The 9,503-nt window shown below is 41.5% G+C and overlaps 1 protein-coding gene across 3 annotated transcripts in view; it reads right to left on the bottom strand.

Moving 5' to 3' along the window:
- notch2 (notch receptor 2) overlaps positions 1–8,231 on the bottom strand; it is a 45,130-nt gene extending 36,899 nt beyond the window's left edge. For 2 of the 3 annotated variants that reach the window (XM_034582698.1, XM_034582697.1), the window contains exon 1: positions 7,709–8,231. In XM_034582698.1, the coding sequence (XP_034438589.1) occupies positions 7,709–7,781 (73 nt within the window). In that variant the 5' untranslated portion in view covers positions 7,782–8,231. The remainder of the gene's footprint in view (positions 1–7,708) is intronic. The other variant, XM_034582695.1, reaches the window with a different exon arrangement.
- Positions 8,232–9,503: the final 1,272 nt, after the last annotated feature.

The raw sequence follows: 9,503 nt of genomic DNA on the forward strand, positions 1-9,503 counted from the left end.
GCCTAACGCCGGGTTCACACCGGACGCGGAAGTGCCCCGAAGCACCGCGCAGCGACAATTCTCATGCACGCAGCCGCCTGGCTGTTAAAACCAGACTCGCATTTCTCTGCGATTCTGCTTTCTCCGCTGGTTGTTGTATGCTCCGTTCAATGTAGGGGATCGGGGGTAAATGATGATGGTCTTCACAAATTTTCTGTCAATTTACTGTTTATTTAAAAGAATGAATTATGAAAACCGACCTTTCAACCTGGACAATAGCCAGTGCTCCATACAGTCTCTAAGAGCTGCTAGCAAGATTATAAAAGCTTTGTCTTGTTTTTATTATTACTTAAAATGAACTCTTGTGCATAATCAGAGGCTCATTTTATTTCGCTCCATTAAAATTTTCACTTTATATTTCTAGAGGCATTTACTGAGCTGCAAGAGAACCTTGCATTTTGACTCTAGACTCCATGTAAAAATAAGTTTGGTTGGTTTTGTTATTTTCCTGTGAAAACCTATGAGGAACTGAGAACACTGATGCTTAAGTGTAAATAAACCAAAGAGAAGACAGAAATCACAGCCCTTGAAGGTCTAGACAGGAAAAAAATGAAAGGGGCCGTCTGGTTGTTAGTGTTCAGCTGGCATTACACTGGGTCCTCCCTCAGCACTCGCCGCTGCTTTGTCACAGACACCAAAGCAGGTCCCTAGAGGGATGCAGCCATGTCGTATGAAGAAAAAAAAGGAGGGGAAAGGCTTTGAGCTAAAAGCTGTGGATTGAGATGGGGAAGTAATTCTGAAAGTAAAGACAAAGACTGCACACGAAGGGGTGTCCCTGAGCCCTGGCACACATCCCATACAGCGCAGGGCAGGAAGTTGTTCGCGCTGAGTGAGGAAGTAACCCCATTTCCTGGAATTGCTGTACAAGCTTTTATATCCAGCTGGCCCAAAGAGTCGTCATGGTAACTAGCAATAAAATACCCTTAGCTCAGCATGGAAGGAGGGAGACAAGGCTCAAACTAAACACCATTACCCTGAGGGAAGCTGGCCCACACAAACAGCAGAGGAACCGAGCAGACAACCTAAGCTCAGGCTTTTAAGGCTTTAGTCTCCCAGGTCAGCTTCAGTTTGAGGGCAGTGACTTACGGCATGAAACAGGTCAGTGCCAACAGAAACAACCCGGGCATGTGATTACTAGGGAGCATCCAGCTGATCTCTTGGATCGTTATCAGGACGTATCACAGATTTGTTAATCCAACAGTATCTGTATAAAACTGATTCACTTCTAAAGCTTTGCACCTGCTGCCAGAAATGCTTGACTGCCTTAAAACAATGAATCCTATCAAATAGAAATGCACAAGTGACCCAGAGAATAGCACAAGAGTTAAAAAGCAGCCACAAGTTTTGATTGATGAAAATGAGGTAAAGATGGAGGGCTAAATCTTGATTGCGACAGCCCTAGAACTTAGACCTTCCAACTGAGATTTTATTTCCCCACTGTAGTAATTACTTGGAAAAGTTGGAAGTAGTAGTTTGGGTCTCATTTAAAGCTGAGTGTATCGGGCAGGGCTGAGCTGTTTTGGTACAGCAGGACGAACTGCTGGCTTGCAGGCTCAGTGTGTGGTGTATGTGCATGTCTGTGTCTGTGTCTGTGTCTGTGTGTGTGTGTGTGTGTGTGTGTGTGTGTGTGTGTGTGTGTGTGTGTGTGTGTGTGTGTGTGTGTGTGTGTGTGTGTGTGTTTTCTGCATAGGTTTTTTCTGCATAGAGAATTGCAAGGTGGCCGCCTCTGTCCAATTTCGTGCTGCCTCCGCCTCCCGACAAAATTCTAGTAATTGTTTTCACGGAAAACATTACGGTGGAAACCGGATATAGCGATCAACCATTTATATGGAGAAAAGTTCGGGACAGAATCGTATTTGCGTCGTAATTGGGTTTTTTCATACACGTTTGGATCGTAAAAAATATGTTTTTTTAAAATTATTTTTAATGGCCCTATCAGTAATTTACTGCTCCTCTGTGTCTCCTTCATTCACATTGCGCACTGACAAACAAATCGAGCCAAACCACGCGTGCCCCGCCATCTACTTCGACTCTCCATACATTGCCTAAGTTTACAAATTCTGTTGCTTTTACCCAGTCATAGTTTACACGTGTCTGATGACACGGTTTGTGTGTGTTAGTGCATGTGTCGCTATGTGTGTCAGTGCGAGAGAAAGAGAGCGAGCAAGTTATGAATGAATGCATGCAACTATGAAGAAGGATTTTATTAATTTAAGAAAAGTGATGTGTTGATCAGTGTTGATATTGTGCCGTCATTTTTAAAAATCGACTTTTAAACTGTAGCAGGTCAAAGATGTCAGCTGAGTCTGTGTCTCTCTGTGTCAGTGAGAGTGAAAGAGTGTGTGTGTGTGTGTGTGTGTGTGTGTGTGTGTGTGTGTGTGTGTGTGTGTGTGTGTGTGTGTGCGCGTGCGCGTGCGTGTACGTGCGTGTAAGGGAGAAAGAAAGAGAGACAGACAAAAACATGGAGTGCAGACCAGACATGGCAAATGAAGGGACTTTCCCGCACTCATTCATATCCAAAGTTATTTCGCTTTCAAAACTTTTTGTTATGATAAAGAAGTCCGGAGTTTTGTGACTTTTTGAAATAGTTTCAAATGTAGTCTGTAATATTTAAGATGTGCCACAGTTACTGGAACATTCATACAAAATTCAAAAAAACACATCCAATGATGCATTAGGATATCTGCAGATAAATCAGCAATTCACGTTACTACTCCAACAGCTCTAAACTGGCTCCTGAGATACAGCCTGACAGGGCTGGAAATTACTGTGGACAATATTAACATGTTATCTCATTATGGCAATATGTTCTTATAGAATTAATTCAGAAACATGTGGTACAAAGTCAAACACCCTTTCATCCAGTTGAGTCAACAATTTTGTTCAGTGTATGTTTTAGTATATTTCAGTTTGTTTCAGACGTCATGCACAGATAGATTTTGGTGCAATTTTATTAGTTAGCATCTAACAATGAAAACCGATTACAAATTACTTGTGCTATCCTGGTTTAGCCAAACATAACAACAATTTTTTTCCTCATGACAAGGAAAATATACAAACTCCATCTGTCTATTAGCTGTACCAATTATCCTTGAGGGACACAGGGGCTTAAGCCAGTCCCAGATGATTTTGGTGGGGTTCACCCTGGACAGGTCGCCAGTCAATCACTGGGCTGACACAAAGAGACAAATAACCATTCACCAGAGTCCCCAATTAACCTAACCTGCATGTCTTTGGACTGTGGGAGGGAACATGAAAGTGTCCTTGCTGGGAGGTGACAATGCCGTCCCATAAGCGTTAATCAGAGAATAAGTTTAAGGAAAACAGGTTCATCGCTGGTTGGCGGAGAGTAGGAGCAGAAGGACTACTGCCTGACCACAGCCCATCAGTTTCTATGCCCTGGACAATCTTTATAATCAACTCTATGTTTTAACAAGGTAGTTCTGTTTCCCACCTACATAAAAAGGGGTTGGGTTTAACACATTCATATCCACTCAACTGAGACTGATTATAAGCTACAAGTTACAACTGGTTGTTAAACACAGGACTAAATTATTGCTGCAGCTTATGATTACAAATCATTTCTGCAGTTTCCCTCCTCCTCCTCCTCCTACCTGTTGTGCCCGGCTTGGTTCATTGCTCCAATGCGCCCTGCCTGCCTGTCTCCAGGATTACGGGGCTGCATGGGCCAAGGAATGCGGGCGGCAGTAATTCCCTGTTAATTTGCTAACCTGTTCAACAGTGCAGACACAACGCTCTGTAATCCCCTCGACCTCCGCCGCCACAATCGCTGCCTCCTAACAGTGCATGTGATTCATGCCTGGCCTGCACCTAGCTTCATTCACATTTCCACTGGTATTTCTGTAACTGTGAAGATTTGACACTCAGAGCAAACTGATCAAGCAGGTAAGAGTGGCGTTAATAGCACAATCAAGCAAAAATGGTAATAGTCCCACAACAATGCCTTCTACCTTGTCTATAGGTTTGAATCTATTCTCAGACAACTTGGCATCAGTGCATACATGCACGGTGTGCATGAAAATAACAACACACATCTGAGGTGAAGTCCCACAGTCCAACCCACTCACCCACTGACTCATACACACATTATTTACAACTCTCTGCCACCACGGCCAACAAGCATGGGACTGAAACACATGTGGCGGCCCGGCTTTTTGAACTACACTACTAATCAAAAGGGTGGAGTCGGCTGAACTTAATATAATCGGAATCATGACGAACACACTGGAGCAATGGCAGATTTATCTTGCGTTGACTGCAGGGTGCAGACGAGAAGAGATAAGAAGGACACTAGAGAGAAACTTTGGAGGGAGTCACAGAGAGGATCTCTTAAGCCACATTAATAACACAGCCACAAGGCAGTGGGTAGAGCTGGTGGTCAATAAATAACGCAGTACTGTGGGCGGCTCAATAAATATCTTTGTCTTCAAAGCGCAGGGTGGCGCAGATAAATCCCATTTCACACCAGGCTCCATCTTGGGTCAGATGCAAGTAAACCATGGGCAACACAATTGCTGGCCTTTGTCAATTTGTATCCACAATGCAATACGTAGACACACACGCAAATAGATACACACACGCATGTCAGCTGTCCGCACTGGGCAAATATAATGCAACCATCCACAAGCCCACACCATGAGGCTAACACTCAGTCGTGTGCCACAAAGATGGCACCTACGCTTCCTCGAGAATCAGATTAGAGTGAGCTACAACAATGGATTGTCGAACAATGTTAACAGTGTGTCTGCATAAACAAAGATGAGCTTAATAAAATTATGATTAAACTGTGTTAAACAGTCCTGGGCTATTTTTTTTAATGCTATTGAATTTGTGTTTACATACCAGATATAAAAAAGTGTTTACCATACAAATGTATGAGCTTAGTGACACTGAGCAAAAATAAAATACAGACTGTATCATCTACAGATTATTAAAATTTGGAAAAACATGTTTTAGCTGGGATTTTGCATGTAAACAATATTGTGGTCCTGCTTAGGTTGAGGTCAAACCTTTCACCAATACCCAAACTGAGCTGTAGTGCACTAAACTTACAGTTGAACATTATTTATGAGTTCTTTATGTTCAGCAGATTGCAGCCATTTTCTGACCCATGATCATTTGCCAAACTCCAGCTAATTGCCAAGTTAAGGTACTGCCAATTCAAACCTGCTGCCTTACATTAAACACGTTCAAACAGCAAACATCTGGCAGGCTTTTAATGTGAAGATGCTACAGGAAGTGCAGCTGTTTAGCAAAAGACTGCAAACTATTTATAGTATCTGATCAAACTTGGACAATACAACGAGAAACAGAGATTTCCACACAGTTTTTGTTGATGAAACATGTTCAAATACTGCAAATGAGTAATGCCCACAGTGATGTCTATAGGTATTGTATAGCAGCATGGGTAAACCTCAAACTTCCTTCTTGTCATCAGAGTACAAAGCACCTTCTACTATACTGTCCTGCCATATGGGAAACCAACTTGTGCCTTGCATGCGTCACAGTCACTCACGGTGCTGTCCCATTCATGTAGACGTTCATCATTAACATAAGGAAGAAGGATAGGTGAGGATGGAACGGGGAACAAAAAGGAAGAAAGAAAAGCATGGTGCACAAGGAGAGAGAGAGAGAGAGAGAGAGAGAGAGAGAGAGAGAGAGAGAGAGAGAGAGAGAGAGGAATGTCAAACACCAACAACATTCCTGTGCTTCTCCTTGCACTGCCTGCAGCACTTTTACTTTGTCTTTTTGTCTTTTGTGTAACTTCTCTTTTCATAAGTCACCTATAGTCCATGAAAAATAACACGAGAGAATAGGAGGACTGCAAGTATCATCTCTGAAGGTACAAGGATAAAAAAAAGTGTTGAAAAACCCTAAAGGATAAAAGGGCTACAGGTTATTTCTTATTTCTCATTATCTCTCGGAACTGCCAGCAGAACCGAATCTAATTTAGGTTAAAAAAAATTAATAAAGCAGCGACCTGGGTGGCTAAAGACTCGAAAAATAAAGCATAATCATATAATTTGTTAAAAAAAAGTCAAAGTAAGGCACACATTGGATTTTTAGTATAACTAGATTCACAAATGAATCAAGGTCTGACCCTTGAAATAAAATATCTTGGCCAAAAGTCATCAACAGTTTGACTAACAATGCCAATTAAATACAGCAACCAAGATGAGTTGAGAATCAAGGTAATCCCACCGTCCCTCTGTTTACAACCAATGCAGATTAAACATCACTAATCTCCAGGAAATCACACATTTAAGGTTCATCTTATCTTACATTGCACTGTTTATACCCCTTTTGTCTTTTTAGACCTGCTTTACCACATTTTCACACTAAAATGCAAATAATTTGTGACAGAGAAACAAACCATTGTCTAATGTACTGTTAAATTTACCAATTTATTTAAAGTGCTTTTCAAAAAAATTAGCATATTTGGTTATATCATAAGTATAATCTACATTAGAAAACATAAACAAATGGGCATTCAAATATTATCTATAATATCTATCTAAATAATATCTATTTGCCATCTGTATACAAAACAACCTTTCACTCAAGAATAAATCCTCGCCCACTGTGAGCTGACCCATGGCCTAACCATGTAATTTAGGTCCTGCAATTTAGCTCTAATTAGAGGACACCAATTTGTGCTTTATTAAAGACAGATGCACCAGGACATAAAGCAATTATCCCTACTTTTAAACACACATGGACACTACGAGCAATTCTAGGATATAAGTTCAGTGCAAGTTCCTCATTTTAGTGATTGAGATAATTTCCAATTATATTTAGGTCATTTTGAAAATTGCCCATTTCTTAAACACACTCCTTCCTTATTGTGTCCCGTTTAGTGGATTTAAAGTGAGTGTAGCCTACTTGTTTTGAAAATGGACCCACAAATCTGAGATGGGGAGTGTTTCGTAGAGAGAGCAGGAAAAAGTTAGTCAGTCCCTGAAACTCCATGGAACCATCATGGTGGACATTTGCCCCATTTGCCCACATTTCATTCACCTCTCCATCCCTGTCAGCTCCTCGTATCCAGCCAGGCAGTGTGAACAAGTTACAAGTGTCCATTTTGAATTATTTCTCATGCTCTTGCTGTTCAACATCTGGGCAGATGTGCGGCTCAGAGCCTCAGACTGAGCAGCCACAACCAGCAGGCCTTCAGTGCTGCTGCTGCTCATCAGACCTCAGACCTCCTGACTTTGACACAAAGTTAGCTTCACTTTCAGAAAGTGCGAAATCCATGATCAACTTTTGGGGTATTTTTGGTGTTAATGAGGAAACAGCAGTGATAACATTGGCGTTAAAATAATGAGGAGTACTGTTGCTAAATGTGTTGTTATAGCAATTTCAAGGTAACCGTGTTCGCATGTTTCTAAACGCAGCAGCTAATCACCACAGTTTGTCTTCTATTTAAAAAGTTAGCCGCGGGGACTATTCGTGCTAATTTAAAACTAGCTAACTTGTCTTTTTAGCTTTAAAGCACCTCACCCACACAGCGCGCGGAGAGAGATGCGACGTCTGCTCCGTCAGAGGCGAAGGCAACAAAACGCGACCGTGACAAGTTATGAAATATTGAGGAGGGTTAAAAAAAAAAAACACGCACACATCATAATTTTAAAAAGAAAACACAACTTACCCAGAGAGAGGTGGGTGAAGCACAGGACGAGGACTAGGGACCTGCCGGAGGACAAACCGGGGATGTGCTGCATATTTGCTGTAAAATCCACATATGGTCGCCAGCCCGAAGTTGAGCTGCCTCCCGGGACGGTGTGAGAGAGAAAAAAAGTGACGCTCAATGAAGAGGGACCAAACTCCTCGCGGAGGACGACTACAACATGTCAGGGGAGGCTCGACACGAGTGACTGCGACGACACGGAGCGACTTTTCTTTTTTTTTTTACCCGTAAACAACACGCACCGATGAGACGTCTCGCTGGTGCCACGGAGCAGAAAAAACTCCTCCACCTCCGACCGCTCCTCAGCCTCTGAAGCCACTGAGCGCGCAGACGCAGACGCGCGTATCCTTCCGCTGAGGTCCGCGGGGATCTATCTTCGGAGCTGAAAAAGATGGTTAAAAGAGTTTTTAGTTTTTTTTCAAGAGCCGATGTCAAAATGGAAGTTTCTGCTTTCGCTTTATTAAAAACCTTTTTAACGCCCTGTATGGTTGTTGAGTTTTCTGTCCGGACGCGATGTAAAATAGACACCACAGGTTTTTCTTTCTCGGTGTCGCCGCGGCGGAGGAATTTTGTTTCTCATTTTTCTACTTCTCTGAGCCTGGAATGAGTCAAAATTAACCCGTTCACTGATTTTTACTCCGTTTTCCTTCCTCCTCTACACGAACTGCACGTTTTCCCCCCGATGTGTGTCTGTACACCAGCTCGCTGTTTGTTCCACACCTCACATTCAGAGGCACTTTCCAGGTAGTTTGGGCACGAGGAGTGACTTTGAAGCACTTTGTAGTGGGAAGACACAGAAGGTGGGGAAACCATAACTTCCACGGATCTCCTGAAAACCTCCAAAACTTCACTCATGGATGTTTTTGTCATGTTACAGACTCACAAAGAAAAGCAAAGGCCACACACAGGCGAGTAGATCACTGTGAGATTGATGCTGTTAGGTTAGTAGACACTTTCTCAGCTCAACGTCTGCAAAGTTAAAGGTTTTATTAGCTATTAATTTGGTCTTTGGGAGTCATATATTCTTTTTTTTAACGACGTTGCAGAAACATTGCAACTGTCCTAAAGTTAAAAACTTATAATGATCATCAATGACAAACATGACAATAGATAGATGCCTTAGAATTTAATTGTTTTCTTTTTTTTCATCAGACCTAAAATGATTGGTAATGTAAGCCAATAGTCATACGATCAATCAACTGCAATTCGGCAATTGATTAATGTTATTTTCATGCAAAAATGCAAAAAGAAAATTCCATATCCTAAAATGTGAGTAAAAAAAGTATCTGCTTTCTTTCTTTTTATACAATTGCATCTTTAATATTGTTTAAGTAAAAGTGTTGTTTTAAAAAAAAACAAGACATTTGAAAATGTCTTTTTTTCTTTTGTTTAATGTATTTTTTTTAATGACATGTCATATGATTAATCCAAAGCATCTCCAGTCATCTCACAGGTTAAATTTACTGCTCAGGTTGTCAGTACCATAATGAAACTTTTTTGTAGGCTCGAAGGAATGTAAATACTTTTTGGATCACATGATTGTATTTTTTTTTACTAGTGGAGAAACCTTTCCCTCATGCAACAGACAGACACACTCACACCAGCTTAATAAATAGTTATTGACCCCACTAATCCCAGACTAATTATCCCATATCAGCCTGAATGATCCTGATGTAAATCACAGGCTTATCACAATAACAAGCCCACGTCTCATCCCAGTGATTTGTTTGTCTTTACACCCTGTTAGAGAAACACT

The sequence above is a fragment of the Hippoglossus hippoglossus genome, chromosome 4, assembly GCF_009819705.1.
Source record: "Hippoglossus hippoglossus isolate fHipHip1 chromosome 4, fHipHip1.pri, whole genome shotgun sequence".
NCBI classification, from domain to species: Eukaryota; Metazoa; Chordata; class Actinopteri; order Pleuronectiformes; family Pleuronectidae; genus Hippoglossus; species Hippoglossus hippoglossus.